General features: G+C 47.8%; 1 protein-coding gene across 1 annotated transcript in view; it reads right to left on the minus strand.

The window, feature by feature from the left end:
• The window catches only part of ZFHX3 (zinc finger homeobox 3), a 704,611-nt gene that overhangs the window by 134,046 nt on the left and 552,532 nt on the right, over positions 1-18,033 (minus strand). The window contains exon 7 of the mRNA XM_035024866.1: positions 15,350-15,846. Within this exon, the coding sequence (XP_034880757.1) occupies positions 15,350-15,846 (497 nt within the window). The remainder of the gene's footprint in view (positions 1-15,349; positions 15,847-18,033) is intronic.

Here is an 18,033-nt window from a genome sequence, read left to right on the forward strand (position 1 = left end):
CATATGGAGCAGACCCCCAATTCCAGTGAGTTATTAGTATGAGATGTTTAGCTCATAGCTGATTTTCTTTGAAGAGGTACAGTAACCACAAATGCATGAGAGGAAACACTAGTTCCTAAAATGAGGTTAGTAATATGGCCTCAGGTTTGATAGGGAGAAAAGAACTGGCCCTTGTCTGGCTTACCCATCTCTGTACGTGCTCTGTCTTCAAATCTTGCCCAAAGTCCAACGGCCCTCTCTTTGAGGAGGTCTCTTCTGATCTAACCAAGTGGATGAGATTTCTCCCTCCCCCGAACCTCCCTGAGGACTTGGACAACCTGTGTCCACATTTGACTCTTCTTACTGAATGATCAACTCCCCTCTGCACCTGACATAGCACTGTTTTCCAAACTGTGGGTTGTGATCCATTGCTGTGATGGTTTTCAACCCAGGGCTACACATGAGAAGCCGGCCAGGAACTAAATCAGAACCTCTGTGGGCTGGGTCGGGCCAGGCCTGCCCATTTGTTTTTCAAGCTCCCTGGGCTGAGTGTCACTGCCTGAGTGGATCTTCAAACCAACGCAGTGGGCAGAACCAACACTTGTGTAAAACAACAGGAAAAAACAGTAAGTATCAATATGAAGCACAGGTTTTTAGGATAAAATCGAATTATAAAACTTTTGTTTCAGTGATATATACAAAATCTATGTATGAGCTGAGTCACCGAAGTGAAATCACGTAATCAAGATCACAATCAAAAATCATGATTTCTGAATCACAGTCAACCAAATTTACCAAGTTTAGGACCACAGTCCTGAAGAAGGTGGTACACAGTCCTGCTCAGAGAAGGTGCTCAAAGGTGTGCGGCTTGAACATGGAGGCAGAGGACAGAAGCTGACGGCAGCTCCTCTCTTACTGGGAATGTATTCTGCCACCAGGCTCATGGATCTCTTGGGGACAACCAGATCGGGGACTAATCAGCATCATTTAGACACGGACATTTGCCCAGGGAGAGGGGGAGTAAACAGAGCAGAGAAGATTCTAAAGAAGTAAGAGCAGGCTTCTCAGGGCTAAAACTAATCTTTACGTTTCTATGTTTAAGATTCCGTCCTTGGGTATTAAATCTTCAGTTGACACTTAAGAGTCTATCTAACATCTTTAAGACACTGGGAAGGACACAAAGTTGGATGAGGATAAACAGATCCTGCTGTTGACAGTCTTATAACCAAGTGGAGGAGAAAGACTACTATAAAAATGGACCATAATATGAAGTAAAAGGGGCAAAGCACCATTAATTTTTCTACCACAACATCTACCTCTCTGACCCCTGAGTAGAAAGCGTTGTGATTTGGATCGGCAGAATTTTGGGATACCGGTATCAGGACCGTTTCTCAGTGGGCCAATACAGGAGTATAGCTCTGCACAAAACTGAGGGTAAATGTCGTGGCTATGAACAACTCTGCAATGTCCTCGGCTTACACCAACATACGCTTCTGGACTCTCAATTGTAAATGCCAAGTTGCTCAGACAGGGCTGCTAGACCATACTGTGGGGTGGGAGAGAAACCATACGCACGTTCTGCTAGTACTTTTGTCACTCCAATAAACGCTTCCTAGGCTGGTGACCGATACTGTCCTAAAAACCAAGGATATAGCCACTAAGAAAACAACCATGGTCCTTGATCTTTTGGGAGACAAATACATGAACAAGCAAGAAAAATAGGTAATAACTGTTGATGCAGACGAGTAAACTTGGGTGAAGTGAAGAGCAGACAGTCAGGGAAAGCCTCCTGGAGGACCAGACACTTAATGACGGCTGAATGCCAAGGTCAGGAAAGCCCATTCTGGGCAGTGGAGCCGCAGGTGCAAAGGCCCTGTGGCAGGTGCAAGCGTGGCATACTGAATGTAGAGAAAGGAGGCCAGTGTGGCCGAAATGTAGCGGGCAAAGGGCAGGGTGTTAAAAGATGAAGCTGGCATGGAGCGGAGATAACAAAATGGTTTATAAGCCAGAGTCACCAGTTTGGCTTTTATTTTATGTGGGGTGGAGGGCCACTGTTGGGTCAATGCAGGGAAGTGCTATGATCTGATTTTCCTCTTCATAAAATCACTGTATATAGTGGGTTGTAAGGGGCAAAAGCAGGAGCAAGGAGAGAACTGACACAGTGAGAGACAATGGGGTGGGCGGTAAAAACAGTCTGACGGTAGAGCCAACAGGACTTACTGATAGTCTGGCCCCAGGGAGTGAAAGGAAGAGTGGCCCACAAACCACATCCGGCTTACTGGCTTGAGCCAATGGTAGTCTGGCAGTGGCCCTCTGCAAAATGGGGGAGCCTACAGGAGAAGGGTGTTTGGGGGTTACGGTCATCAGGCCCTCTCTCTAGACCATGCTGAGTCTGAGGAGTTGATGATCAGACATTCGGCTGGAAACATCCTACGGGGGAAGGAGATAGAGAGAGAGCTCAGGGCTCTCAGATTCAAGGGCCAGCAGAAGGTAGCAGTTTAAGAGCGTGGGAGTAAACAAGACACTCGGGAAGAGTTACACACAGAAGAAAGGAGGGCACCTGGGCTAAGCCCTGGAAGCCAGTATTTACCATTATGTGACAGAAGAGAAGCCAGGAAGGGGACCACGGGCAGGGCCTTGACAAACCGCAAGCCTGGTGTCACAGAGGCCAGACGGGGAAGGAGGACGAGAAAGGGCGACAGGGCTGCCAAAAAGTCACATGGGGTTCAAACATGGCCAACGGATTTGGCCACATGGGAACCACTGGTGACATGTCACAGTGGTGGTGAAGTAGGTCACTTCCAGATCCAGGGATTGGGAGGGACACTGTGAGTTCATGCACAGGGTGGGCAAGCAGAGCGCAAGGGGTTGTTGGCAACAAGACTCGGTGAGCCTGGCCTTGGGCAGGTGCACCACCCCCAAGAGGAACCAGTCAGCTTCTGCAGGCACAGGCTGCTGGCAGGAGCGCCACGGCCACCGGCGACACCCCCCAGCCTCCCCCAGGCCACCTGCATCCTGCCATCCTGTCTGTTCCATGCCTAACGCTGAAGGGGGGCGGGAATGAAGACACCGCCTCCCTCCTGCCTCCTGACACCTCTCCTTCACCTCCAAGAACCCTTTTTGTGTCCCACACAGGCGTTGTTCGGTTTTGCTACCAAAATCACGGGTGCTCTGTCTTTTTAACCATCTGATAGCAAAACTGCTCCTTTCAAACACTCCTTGGCTACTCTCATTGCAAACAAACCTGCTTTCAGGAAAGACAACGAGGTGAAGGGCAAGAAACGTGCACCTTCTCCCAGTGTCTACTTGTCTTATCTCGTGCTGCCTTCCTGAGAGATACCCACGATGGTAGAGGTTACAAACCTGTTGGGGAAACCAACTCACACAGGACACACAGACCAGCTCGGTGCCAAATGGTGTGACATGCACTAGGGCAGAGATACCATCCATGGCTGCAAGAGCAGGAGAGAGCTTTCTGGAGAAGCAAGGCCATGGCACTAGAGCATAAAGGTGGGGCAGGAAAGATACTCGTCCTTAAAGTCCGATAAAAAAGGAAAAAAAAAAAAAGCCCATGTCAGCCGTGTGGGATGTGTGTATCCACATTTAAAGAAAGGAGCACTTACAGTGACATCTGTGGATTAATTAGCTGTGTAATTAGTCTCCCCTCGGTGGAGTTGGGCTTTGTCGCTGCCGAGACTTCTTCAGGTGAGATTTTATTCCGCATGCCACACTTCAAGAGGAATAAAGAAGAGGCCAGGCAAAGAAGAAAAGCACGTGACTGCATCTGGAGCACCGAGGGGAGTTCTGGGGTCCTCTGGGAGCCACAACATCAGAGAGGAAAAGTATGAACTTTGGATAAACTGCAAGCACCAAAGGCTCGGGGGTGCACAGTATGACAGCGAGATCATGGAAATGGGCAGAGCGGGGTATGGATTTGACAATGGACACATTACTGGACAAAGTACAGATTTCTTGTCCCTGTAGAAGCCATGCGGCCTTCCTATCCTGGCAGTTTGTGGCCATCACTAATGGGAACCCAGTCTGGGCGAAAATAATAACAACGGTGAGATTCTAATCTGAGAACCAGAAAGCGAACACACACAGAGGCAGATGCCCCCAGCCACATGGCTCCCCACGGCGCTTCCTCAACCACAGCTGGCTGTAGTCACACCCGCTGACTAATGTCTAGGACACCGAGGAAATGGCAGTCCCGGGACCCACGCCTCTCGGTTTGGCTGACTGGAAGAGCCTCGGAATGTTCCCCCAGCTCCTCTTATCCTTACGCATTTTCAAAAAACAAGAAAGGTGGCAGAAGCAAGCAATACAGAAACATGAAGGCCAAGTGGAGGCTGAAAACCACCTTGGTGTGGGGGACACCAGAGCAGAAGGGGAGCCCTTGGGGGTGGCCCTCTCTCTCCCCCACACATATGCGCTCCCTCCCACGGGACTCGGAAGGACCACAGGGAACCAACACAAAAGCCCGACATCATCATTCCCACTGTCCCAAAGGCCCTGAGATGCATCTACGTAAGAGCCAAGGATGAACTGGGTGCAACTGACGTGTGCGCACCAAGACCACTCAGTCAATGACTAGCCTGGTGATGCCAGTGCCCCCCTGACAGGAACAGGCCACAGAATCCCCCTAGAACAGCCGTGAGGTCATTCGGGAGGCTGTCCTCCTCGGCTGTCAAAGAAGCACAGGTATCACCAGGCTGTGGTGGGTTTTGTCATTGTTCCTGCTTTGGGGGCTGGAAGAAGACAGAAAGGAATAAGAAGGTGTCAGGAAAAGGTTCCGGCCCCACACAGATTCGGACTTGTTTGCCCCAAGTTTCTGGAAGAATAATCTTCTCCTAATTCAGAGCCTGGTCTCTGCTCATGTCCCCCTGGCTTGGCCAAAGGGCCCTCTCTGGACAAGATGCGGACTGAGAAGCAAGGCCAACGTGGACTGCTCATGGAAATGAGCAGGGTCCGCGGCCATCGCCACCACCAAGCACAGGCACTGGAGGCAAAACACGCCCCAGCACACGCCGCTCACAGAGACAGCCCCATACAAAATGGGTTTTTCAAAAAAACCGTGTTAAAGATTCATTACCCTGAGTCCACACAAAGTCCTATCTGGAGCTCAGCACGAAATTGGCACTCAATACACATTGTTGACCCAGAGGGAGAAATTCTCTCCCCATTCACTTGTGTCCCAGAGACCACACAGGGGAATGTTGTCCTAAGTGCGGGAGTCTGAACCAGCAAGAGGAAAGCCAATGAACGTGACAGGTACAGGGACATCTGCCGTCAGAGAACCACCAGTGCCTGTGCCTGGTCTTCGGCCTTGTTCTGAGGGACAAGGAAACGAGGACGACCTGCTACAAGATGTCGGCTCAGGTGTGGTTACAAAGGCCCAACGATCCTCAAGAAAGAGCTTGTCACCAGAGAGCAAGACTCAACAGGCACAGCAAGCGGGTGAGAAATTCCTTCCACAAGGCCAATGCACAGAACGTCCCAGGCAGACGACAGGACGGCTACAACTGTTGACTGAAGAGACCAGATATGCTTTGGAGGCCCTCGTTCTGGGTCCGAGAACCTGCCCTGCTAATTAACAGGTTACAAACCAAACACTCTTGGTAGATAAACATTTCTAACCTTCTAACTAGTTTGCCTTTTAAAGGATGAAGACGTGGGCCCTAGAGAAAGTTCCCTGATTATTCTTGATGATTAGTCCCAGTTCAAATCTACTCTCAGCAATTCCTATTAGCATCCTTTGGACGGTAAGAGCTTGGGGTCTTCGCTGTACAATAGCTGGGGCTCAAGCACTGGGAATTTCTCTCACCTACATATAAATAACAGGTGCACAGGGAGGCCAGAGAATCCCGAGCATGAGCAGGGAGACTGAAGCATCTGGTACAGTTGCACGGAGATTCAATGGGGCAGTGTGACGTCTGTCTTGCTGTATGACATGAAAGCACTTCAGGAAAAGGAAATAATGAAAAAATTGTTGAAAAGCAAATTTTAACAAATAGCTCTGGAGAAAATTTCAGATTTCATTATAGGGAAAGCACTTTATTTAATGTAGAAAATGTGAAAATCTGATATGACAGTTTTCTATAAATAACAAAAATTGGAAATCATCATTAGAGGCATTTGTAATTTTCCTCTTTTGTTGGGAATCACTGGGGGGGGAGGCGGGGGAAGAGGTTTACCAACAAGGAAGCCACTTATCTCTCTTTATGCTCCTGTCGAGCCTATTGGCAGAACCCTATGAAAGAGTTTCTTCACCATCCAGAGGAAGGGTTGCCAGATAAAACACAGGATGCCCAGTTACGTGTGAATTTCAGAGAAGTACATGAAATGACAGCATATAAGATATACTTATAACTAAGACATTATTTGTTGTTTGAAAATCACATGTAATTGGGCATTCCACATTTTTCTTCGCCAAATTTGGGGACTCTACCTGGAGGTTTCTGCTGTGGTGGGTTCAGTTCTCCTCGGGGTCACCACCCCCATGTCCCTCCCTGGTTTCAATAACGTCCAACATTTCTGTGAGCAACAGATTTTCTGTCCAACATTTTTACCTTTCACCCTATATGCTGATCAACTTTTTTTTTTAAACAAGTGATGGAAACCTAATTTTATTAAATATTAAAGTAAAAAATGACTCACTGCTAAGTGTTCACGGTAACAGCCTTTCCCACCCCACTTACAGGGCATTTGTAGTTTCAAGTTATGTCGAGAACAGAATTAAGACTACGGTTCAGGGTACTGTGTAATTATTTAAAAACTCTTGCCTGTTCCTGACAGTGTTCCTGACAATACTTAATTGTTCATTTACAATTTCCCTTTAAAACAAACAAACAAAAAACCCCAGAAACACCTGCTGGAACTAGATGTATTCAAATGTGCCCTTTTCAACCAGGTCCTCAGCAAGTTGGAAGGACTGGAAATTGGGTTTGTACCTTTGTCCCATTCTATGGCACTGCTTTCCTGTTAGACTAGGCTTACCTAGAACGGTAACACATAGAATTATTCTGGAATGTGGAGGCAATGGAATTTTCGCAGCAAAATTCTCCTCAGGGTTACAGAGCACCCCCTGGGGCAGCAGATGACATTCCTGCAAAGCATTCCCCAAGTGTGACTTTTCCCTCTACATGGCTGGAGGGGACGGACAGTTAGAGATTTTCCTCCCACAAGAAGATCTAGGGCTTTTGGCTTGAGGACTGGGAGGTTGGAGGCTTTCAAGTATTTTGACAATGTGGTAGTTATTAGATTATCTGAAGGGAGACCTCCTTGCTCCTCAGCCAGAATCAGGAGCTCAGCACACCTTTGGAATCCAAAAGGAAACTTACCACCAGTAGCTGAAAACAGTTTATACTGGAACTATGTGGACGGAGTCAGGCTGTCTCCTTGTTATCTGAATAAGAACTTCAGGAAAGAGAACTTCTAGAAGTTTCAATATTTGTTCTCGGTCTTTTTTTTTTTTTTTTTTTTCAAAGATACTTGATGAGTATCTCCATGAAGGAACTGTAAGAAACTCAGCCCCTCTCCCAAACCCCAGTCTCTCCTGGAGACTCCCTCATCCTAGTGAATTTGATGAAGGTAATTAATCCAAAAAATTTCACCCTGGGGAAGAGGCTGGAGAGAAACATGAAAAGGTCGGAGGAAGAAATTTCATCCACAGGACTTTCCATGTCTTGAGAAGAGAACTCTGTCTGTTCTCTCTTTTCCTTCCACAGCGCTTTGGACAAACAATACTCTGTAAATACGTTCAGACTGATCTAAATCAGCTCTGTAAGACTTAGAGAAAGGGGGACGATAAATATGGCTTTTTACATCAGCTAGGAAAGGATGGTTATTTAAGAAATTGTGGGACGATCAACCATCCACTTTGAAAGAAAATACAGTCCTAAATCATACAATGCAGAAAAACAGAGTCCTTACAATGCACCCTACACAAAACAGATTTCTCAGGGATTAAAGACTTAAGCAGAGGGAAGAGGTATTGAAGAAAAATATCGGTCAAGTAGCACCAACCCGCTTGGGTCTGAACACTCACTCCAACAGCCCTCACTAGCTTGTGACCTGTAACCTCTCTCTGCCTTGCTTTCCCCACTTGAAAACAGGCTCATCAACAGATGAGGAAATCAATTAATATATGTAAAGCTAGTGTAAGAGGACCTGGATTATAATGAATGCTGTATAGGAGGCTATTCTTTTTTATAATTTCATAATACTGCCAAGAGAGAGCCTCCTTGGGAAAAGAGAAAAGCTAGAAACATAAAGAAAAGGATGCACAGACCAGACATCATACAAACGAAAATTTCCTCTAGGTGAAAATGCCTCATCAGCTAAGTCAAACATGAACAAAAGACCAGAGAAACGACGGCAACGTCCCCAGCACAGCACAGCAGGGACTTCAACCCCGATACGCCAGAAGCCCTTGCCAATCATTCAGAAAAAAGAACCAGGAAAGACAAAGGGCAAAGGCTGTGAACAGGAAAGCTGCCAAAGAACTGCAAATGGCCAATAAATACATGAAAGAATGTTCACCCTATCTAATAATTAAGGAGATCCGTGTTGTAACAGTTTTGCCAACCCAACGAAAACAGAAAACTAACACGATGTTGGTCACTGTTTGGTCATTGCGTGGGGCTTCGAGCATCACCTAATAGGGAGGGGGGAAAAATGGGTCACCTTCTGTCGGAAGAGGCAGTAAAAAATATCTGCTGGCATTACATCTCGGAATCCAGTGACCCTCCTCCCCCTTCTTGGGACAGCACAAGTATAGACAGATCTATGCACACACCTGTTCCCTACCTCACTGTGTATACGATCAGAACACCGCAGATAACCTCCCTGCACATCAGTGAGACTATCTGCCTTCTATTGTTTCTCTTCTTTTTTGCACAACATGGCACTCTGTACTGATTTTTTTCCTAAATGCTATGCATTTTTTTTTTTTTTTTTACAACTCCTAAACTGCAAAGACATGATAATTTTTGGTAAACCTGTAGCAAAGGAATGAAGAGTTCCTGTTGGTAAGCTTTCATGACAGGGAATACTATGTAGCCATAAAAAAGAGTGAACTAGATCTCTATGTACTGACCTGAAATGATTTTCAGGATCAAAAGTTACAAGAAAAAAAAAAAGCTCAGAGCACAAAATGTGTCTATAAAGGTTTTTTAAGGGAATAGTATGTATGTGTATGCATTTCTATTGGCGTAAGCACAGAGAAGAGCTTAAAAGGATATAATCTAAACCTAACAGTGATATGCTTCCGGAGAGCAGAAAAAGGGCTTTCACTTAAAAAGTTATTTACTTAAAGATATTATAACATATTAGAAAGGTATAATACTGTACACATGCGATATCATTCCACTTCTATAAAATGCCTGTTATACACAAAATGAAGGAAATAAAAATACGTTACTGCATGGTAGGATTAGGTGGATACTTACTTTCTCTTGTACTTCCCTGAATTTTTCAAATTTCCTACAGTGAACATACATTATTCATACTAATTATTTTTACCGCAAAATATAAGGGACCCAACTTACACTTGAGGTAAACATGGAATGCCAGTCTAGTAAGAAATAATTAAGAATACAATAATGTTCTAAACGGGTCTTATCAGCTCTTTACCAAGCACAAAAAAAAAAAAAAAAAAAAGATTTGGAACAAAAAGAGAGAAAACAAAACCATTAAAAGCATTAAAAAAAAAAAAAAGAAAGGCGCATTAGTGTCACAGTGGTTCAGTGGTGGCATATTTAGTGCTAGACTTTTTAAAACTAGGCACATCGGGTAAGATTTCAGTTGAGGGGTATCTAAAGTGTGGAGCCAGAAGGTAACAATGACCTTATCTTCTCGACATGAGGGTGTGTATAAGACTAGAATCACAGGGATGCGGGCAGATCTTGTGCATAAAGCCAGCCAATCCGCTGAACGGACGTTTTGAATGAAGTAATACGCGTGGGCTAGGAGAGGGGGCTACTGATCAAGGTGGGTGAGACGATTCTAACGGGAAGGGAGGGCAAGGAGCCTCCGCAGAGAAATGTGGAGAGTGCATTCCCACTGCACACAATGGCAACATCACGGCCACAGTGACCACAGCAGAGAAGGAGTAACTCCCTCCAAAAAAGATCTGACCTTTCCATCTTCCTAGAGAACCCTTTAAGCTAACTGGTGGTCAGAAATGCCACGAGAGCCAACTTAGGCTCTCCGGGAATGGCCACGGGGCCCACATGCAGTCTCCCAGCGGTCCACATCCGTGGACCCAGGAATCAAGGGAGGGACATGAACTTCAGATGCCCATCTGCTTGCTCTCAGAGATGGAGGGCATGGAGACGAACTGGGCTAAAATTTACCAAAACATCTGGCTTTTCACACCTTCTAAATCAACCACAGGAAAACATTCCCCTCCTTTCATTTTTGGATGAAGGCACCAAGGTATGGAAGAAGAAGGCGAAAGTATGCACTTAAAAAAAAAAAAAAATAGTCAAAGTAATGAGAAAATAAGTTCTGAGGAAACTGGTTCCAGAATGACGATGTAAACCAGATGACACTTGCACCAGAGCCTCCAACACGTCGCAGAGCCGGGGAGGAGAGGATGGGGAGGGAGGCGAGGGTCACCAGAGGATTTAAGCTTTCTGCTTGCCAAGCAAGACAAAGGCTCCCAGTCACCACCTGTAGGCATGAAGCGTGCAGCTGTCTTCCTAGGACAGCCTGCCCCCAAGGTGTAACCATACAGGAGCACGGAGAATGCAGACTGTCAATGAAATCTTTGTCGGATTTGTTCTGTATCTTCTGATCTGTCCATCCACCCTAGGAAGAATTTAATGGCCCAGCTGGGAGAGAGCCCCAACAAGTTTATGAGTCAGGGAAAGAACAGGGAAGATGGATTCTCAAGTCATGCAGAGCCTGACGGAGGGTTTCTTACTTCCTCTCACCTTGCAGAATCCCGGTAGGGTGGCAAGTGTTCAAGTCCACTGTGTGGAGAAGGTGGGTGTGTGTTTTGAGTCAAATGGTGCCACAGTCTATCTCCTACGTTAAGCCAAGTAGAGCTGGTGTCTCACCCTCTGCCAAGCTGGCCCACGGCAGCTCACATGGGGCCCAGACACAACTCCGTGGGAGATGACCTCCTTTGTGTATAATTTAAGATTAATATGAAACCTTCAGGCTTTCATATCATACCCAATCAAAGGCATCTCGGCTGGGAACTCTTTGAGTAACAGATTCTGGTGGGGTCTTCATCTATCTGCTAAGGTCGATGGATTTCCAGTCCAATGACTCTCAGGTGAAGAAAAATATCAAAGGGAAAACCAGATTCTAATAGTTGGCAGGTGTGCACTGATCTCCAACTGTCCTTTCTGCACTCTCTCCCCCCAAGCAGAAGACACTACAAATTTCAGAGAGCTCATCATGGACGCCACATAGCAGGGAAGTCCAGATAAACGCCAAAGGGCCCACACTAGCTCTGAACCCACACACCGGGGACTCAGGACCTACGTGAGCATGGAGAAGAACACAGGGCAGGCATCTGTCAGTATCTGTCGCTCCCCTGCTCAAGGTAAGCAAGAGCACCCCACATCTCTATGGGTGGAGGGAGAGGGGGAGTGGGCAGGTCCTCAGAGAGAGGAATGATCACTTACACGGGAAGGGAGAAAGGTGTGGAATTCACATTCTGGAGCTCAAGCCCCAAAGAGAGACAAGTATCTTCCTCACAACACACTTCCTTTCTGGCTCAGATGGATCACTGCAGACAGAAACCAAGAACCCAGCCTGCTGGGCTTCCCACAGGGTCAATCAGTCACAGTGCCCAGTAACAGCAGGTGTGAGGATATGGGCAGAGGACCACTAAGAGCTGGACCAGAGCCCACCACTCTTTAAGACACACAAAAAAAACCAGTCAAGGAATTTGATCATGTTTCACAAAGTGACCTAGTGGCCCGGAGAAAAGCAAACAGCTTCCATCTGATGCCTGGGGCTCTCCAGCCGCCCCCCGGCCCCCACCCCAAACACTCCTCTCCACTTCTAGGAGGCAGGGAGGAAGAATTCTCTGAACGTGAATCTTGACTTAAAAACTGCTCTCACACAATCAAAACCTGATAATTCCATGCAAGGCTGATACCATCACCAGGGTTCTTTGTTCGTTTCTGTTCTTCTCTGGGGAGGTGGAATAAGGGTACTGGATTAACAAAACCCTCTCTCGGGCCGGATTAGAAATTAGCTCATGCTTTCAGACATCTCAGTCTTAATACAGCACGTCTGTCCCAGCATTTATGACACCAAGGGAAGGGACTCTGGACTGGTGAGGTCAAACGACACACCAGAAAGCTACGCCTCTGCTTGCATCTCTTGAGACGGCTGTTCTGTCTCCTCCAACATGAAAAAGGAGGAGGAGGGAATAAAGACCTCAGTTGAAAGAGAGGGCTGGGAGACCCATTAGGAAGTCCCCTCCACCATGGTTGCTTGAGCAGGTGCAGCAGAAAGCAAGTCTGGAACTTTCCCTGACCAATAATGAATACTTTGCCAAGGAACCAGGATGGGGCAGGGTGAGGACCAGGACGGGTTTTGTTGGGGGAGAGGGAGGGGGTGGTGAGGGTGGTACCTGGGGAAGGGGTGAGTAAGGAGGGCTGTGTGTGAGAAGCCTTGTGCCCTCCCCAGGTCAGCAGCATCTGGAGCTGTTTCTCTAGCAGACAGTAAAGAACTCGATTACATCCAGTTAACTGTGCTCTAAACTGATTATGCATGTGCTGGGCTAATGGATTACATTAGCAAGAGGAAAAATAACATGCAATCAATCTCCATTTACTACAGGCCACACCAGGGCCTACAGAAAAACTGACTCTCAACCACCTCCAGTCCCCACCCCAAATCTACAGACTCGTGACACCCCAGGACAGAGAGCCCCCTCGGTGGCAGGAGAAGTCTGTCTTAGTCACACTGCAGGACAGAAAGGCTTGGTGCATGTGTTGGAATAAGCCCATCGCTGTGTCATTCAGGAGTGGTTGAGAGCTCCCCGCCCCCACAGCAGAGCCACCGCGAGCCAAGGGACATTCATTACCCAAGGACTAATGAGACCAGACTAATGACCCACGGCTCCTGACACAGGGAATTCTGCTGTGAATGTGGGGGGGTGTTCACCCCCGGGGTTGTGCCAGCCAAGCGCACTGTTAGGGGACTTCTCCTTTGGGTGCTGGTTCCCAAGTTCTATCCTGCACCCAGTATCTACGGCCCTTCCACCGGCGCTGCCTTTTTTTCAGTAGTTTTCCCCATCTTTTGAATTAAAGAGAGAGAGAGAGAGAGAGAAAGAAAAATAAGGCCAGAGAGGAGGACGGTCCACAGTTCAGCAAAACACAGATGGAAACACACAAAATGCCTCCCTGACACCCACCCAGGAAACCACCTCAACCTGACTTGCTAGGTGTGACCCATGAAGGTGGTTTGGGGACCAAAAAGGGATCATCTCGGTGAATCCTCCATGTTCCAGGCCCTTCAGAAGCAAAGCCAAGGGCGTGGTATACTCTTATGGGAGGATGCAGCGTGGAGAGTTGATCACCACCATGCACGTTTTATCATCTAAAGGACATTTTTTTCCCCTCAGATGGAAGAGGCTGGCTTCTTGCCACTTCTAAACAACCCTCATCAAAGTTGCATACAATCTTCCATGGCCACACGCAGTACTTTGAACTAATTTTGCTCAGTCAGGTCCTTTGGAAACAGGTTTTTTCTATGGGTTTTCCATCAGGTTTTCTGGACTTCAGCACCACCCTACGGCCGCTTGAGACCTCTAACTTCAACTGACCACTAGGAGCCTTTTCTTTCAAGGGTGGCCCAAAACTAAGCCATCCAGTGAGGTTCTTGCTCACTTAGAACAAGGGGGTTGGCTGCTTGGTGTTCAGACCTTCCCCACTGCACCATGCCAGCCCATCCATGCTGGGGTCAGCAGTCAAATCCAGAACCTTCTAGTCCCACCACCTCATTTCTGCTTTCTCCTTCTTTCCATAAAATAGTTTCTTATCCACGCTACACAGGCCTCCCACCAAGCTGAAGATGACCAATTGTAAAATGAATCACAGTTATCAATCTCGGCAGAGATGGATATAGGGAAAGGACCTGAAGTCCTCCTTACTTGGGAGTCTCCCTTTAAAATCACCATGAGTAGAAAGGGGATTAAACTAGCTCAGGGTCAACAGAAAGGCTCCCTCGCCCAAAAGTGTGGGAACTGGTGTGAAAGGCGGGGGGGAGGGGAGGGAGAGGCTGATGATAGAAGGGAGAAAATGCAAAGGGAAGAGTGAGGGTGTGGACGGCATGTGGGAGGAGGCTGGGCAGATTTATGGCGATTTGTACCTGATTGTTCATACTAAAGCCATTATGGGATGATTAGAGAAAAAGGTGAGGCTTTAAGTCCAGTGAAAATCAATAGAAACGTCTGGAGCAATTCTGCCTCGCAAGTGAAAGGACTATTTACAGTATGTGAGCACCTCCTCCTCACTGGAGAGAGAGACTGGAGGGGGGCGGGAAGGGTAGGGGCAGGGAGGAAGGAAGGAAGGAAGGAAGGAAGAGAAGACAGAGGGAGAGGAGGAGGATGGGAGAAGCCCAGGGGAAGAGAGGGGAAATGTAAATATAAGGAAAAGAAAGGGGGCACAGAACAAGGAAGTAAAGGGAGAAAGAACAAAGGAGCCCCCTTAACGGACCCTAAGTTCTCCCATAGCATGTGGACCCTGTAGTCAACTATGTAATTTATTCATTGTGTTTATCACCCATCTCCCTGCAAGAGAACAGAAGCACTATGAGGGCAGGCATTTTTTTTTTTTTTTTTTGGTCTACTTTGTGCATGGAGGTAGCCATGTGCCCAGAACAAGACCTGGCATATAGTAGGTGCTCAATATAAATCTGCTGAATGAATGAATGAATGAATGAATGAATGAATGAATGAATGAATCCACAAACAAATGAACTACGTACTCCAGGGGCATCCAGGAGAGACGAGATGAAAGGAAGAGGAGGGGGGACGAGACGGAAAAGGAGGGTGCGAAGCACGCGGGGGAAAGGGGCAACGCAGGAACACAAAGGTACACAAAAGCCACGACCGTAAGGGACAAAAGCCAGGTGACAGAGTCTGGGGCTAAGTATCGGGCTGCCGTCTCTGTCCATAAAACCTGCCCTCCAAAATGGTGCAGCTCTCAAAGAGAACCTTCGGCTACCAGAAGCCGCCAGCACGTTGCAGCTTCACGAGGACGCGCGTGCCAACGCCCCTTCCAACACCAACCGGTCGCCGACCCCGCCGTGACACAGACTGTCACCCGTCCCCAGCCATCCCCAGCCCCCAGCTCCCGGCGATCCCACGCACGCCTTCCAGAGGCGGCCCGGGCCCTACCTTGTACAGCTTCAGGCTGGCCTCGTGCCTGGAGTTGACCGTGTGCAGCCGCAGCTTCTCCAAGCTGTTGGTGTAGTAGTCGCATGCGTTGCACTTGAGGTGGACGGGGTTGCCGATGGCCACGCACTTGAGCCGCCACTCGTTGGCTTTGCCGCCCTCCTTGATGTGGGCCACCAGCTGGTGCTTCTGCACGTGCTTGTCTGTCTTGCAGTGCAGCTGAAAGTTGGCCTTGAGCTGGGTGTTGTAGCGGCAGAGCTTACACTGGTACGAGTCCCCCAGCACGGCCTTCCACTCGTCCTCCGGGAGGCTGCGCTCCACGTTCATGTGCAGCCCCAGCATGTCCAGGTTATCCGTGGTGAACTTGTTGCAGACGGCGCACTGGAAGAGCTTCAGCGACGGGTCGTTGGTCTGGATGAAGCTCTCGCCCAGGTTCATCAGCTCCTCCGACACCAGCTGCCCGCCCCCGAGGCGCATGTCTAGGGGGATCTCACCGCCCACTGCGGGGGGGGAAGAAGCAGAGGGGAAGAGCATCAGAGGCCAGGCTCACAGCACCAGCCAGCCTCCCCCACCCCCAACCCAGGTGCGAGGAGAAAAAAGAGCACATTTAAAGTGTTGCAAGGTGCTACTAACTGGGCACACCAGCCCCTACCCTCCCCCCCGCAAAAAATCAACTTTATGTGTTCAGATCTTTCCCACGGACACTCTGAAATTTGCAGAAGGCTTTATGGTTTGTTGTTGTTTTTTTTTTTTCTTTTGGGAAAGAACACCCAGAACCATAATCTTTTGAATATTTCGATTCAGTCCCTCACTCAGATCCAAGAAAAGATAGGAATAAACATCATTTACTGGACATAACAGAATCTGAAACTCCAGACCCCTAAAAGCTGGACGATAGTTACAACTGCATTCTAAGATATGAAGCCTTCGTGGTAAATCAGAACCGGGCCCAGAATTTATCTACAGCAGTACAACCCCAACAGAACTTCCTGCACTGTCCGATGATGGGCTAGTCACCAGCCACAGCTAAGTTGCAACCAAGAAACTGGATTTTCAGTTTTATTTATTTTTAATCCATTTACATTTAGATCGCCACATGTGGCTAGGGGCTACTGCGGTGGAGAGTGGACAGTCTCCCTAATTCCTCAGCACACCCCACGGGTCAATATTCTGCCTGCCTGTCAATGGGGCCAGCTCCTCCCACATGTCCCCAAGAATACGGTCACTCCCTTTTTCTGAGCCCCCATCGTGCACGAAATGTAGGTCTGCTACGGGACATGTCACATTCTCCGTTGTCGTCAGCCATGTGCAGAGAGCCCTGTGTCCCCATCCCTCTTTAGGGCAGGCGTCCAGACTTCTCCTCACTGAACCTCTAGAGAGTGCCCAGCCCCCTGCACAGATGTTGTGCGGGACAAGGTTAAAAGGGAACCAAAATGGTACAGGTTCAGGAAGTGGGTCAAGCTGGGTAATGACATGCAAAGGTCAGCTCGCGAAGTTCCCAAAAAGAGTCTGAGGAAGACCTGCTCCTCCCTCTCCACCCCGTTACTTCTCAGCTCATCACTGCCCTGCATAAAGCGGGGATAGGCTCTCAATCACCAGTGGGAAATTACTGCTGCAAACTCATTTCTATCATGAGAAGGGCTTGGAAAGAGCGGTCTTCCCTCCATTCCCGAGCCGAACGCTCAACACTGGCTTCTGTTTTCCGCCTCGCCCCCAAACACATGTGCACGTGAGCTACTATGTCCTTCCTGCCCCTCCCCAACTGATACTCAGATTTGACCTTTTACATATGGTTGGGCTGAGGTTATTTTTTTTTTAATGACTGATTACAATCCAAGTTAGTGGCTAATCAAATAAAAGATTTTTTTTTTTTAATGATTTTCTTATTTATGCTACATGAGGCACCTCTAAGAGACGATCCGTTACAGGTTCTACTGAGCAGTCTGGCCGTGTTCGAAGCCTGTGGACAAGCTAGCAAGCCACAGAGATCTTCTGCACGTGCAATCCAGAAGGCTCAGGAAGCTTTCTGCTTGTCTTCTCCTTTGCCATCCCCCCTGAGGAGAGGAGCCATAACTAAGATATTCTTTTTAGAACAAGGGGGAAAAAAAAAAAAAGAAAGAAAAAGAAGGAAAAAAACAAGCCTAAAAGCTCCATCCTTTAATGGGGACGAAGACCAGGTAGCAGCCATGAAACACACACGGCGTTCAGTCAAAGCGGAGACTGCCCAGAGGGTAAGAGAAGGAGCAAACATATATTTGTTTCTGATGCCAACCACCTGAAGCATCAAATCTGCCCCACTTTTTAAATTTAACCTCACACATCAATATTGCGCTAAAGAGAAATTCAGCTGTCACTTGTTGGATGCCTGAGTAAAAATGAGAAATCCTCCGGATGCACAGAAGAAGTTAAGTCCCTATTCCCATTCCAAGCTCTTGAAATGCAAATCGAAGACCAACACAGAGAAGCAGTGAAATGAAGGTAACAGGCAAGCCAAAACACCCTCCAAGAATGGTACCTTGGAGGAACAAACCCAAGGCTTCGAATCCTATAATCTGTAGAGCCAGAAGGAACTAATTCAGCCCCCCAAGAAGTGAAGGAACCTCACCCCATGCAGAGGAAGTTAGGAAGAGAGCCCCTGCAAGTGAGAACTCAGCACGGTTTACTCTTGAGCTACACTGGAGAGATCA

This window comes from Mirounga leonina, unplaced genomic scaffold (genome assembly GCF_011800145.1).
Source record: "Mirounga leonina isolate KUSES-001 unplaced genomic scaffold, KU_Mleo_1.0 Mir_180, whole genome shotgun sequence".
Taxonomy (NCBI): Eukaryota; Metazoa; Chordata; class Mammalia; order Carnivora; family Phocidae; genus Mirounga; species Mirounga leonina.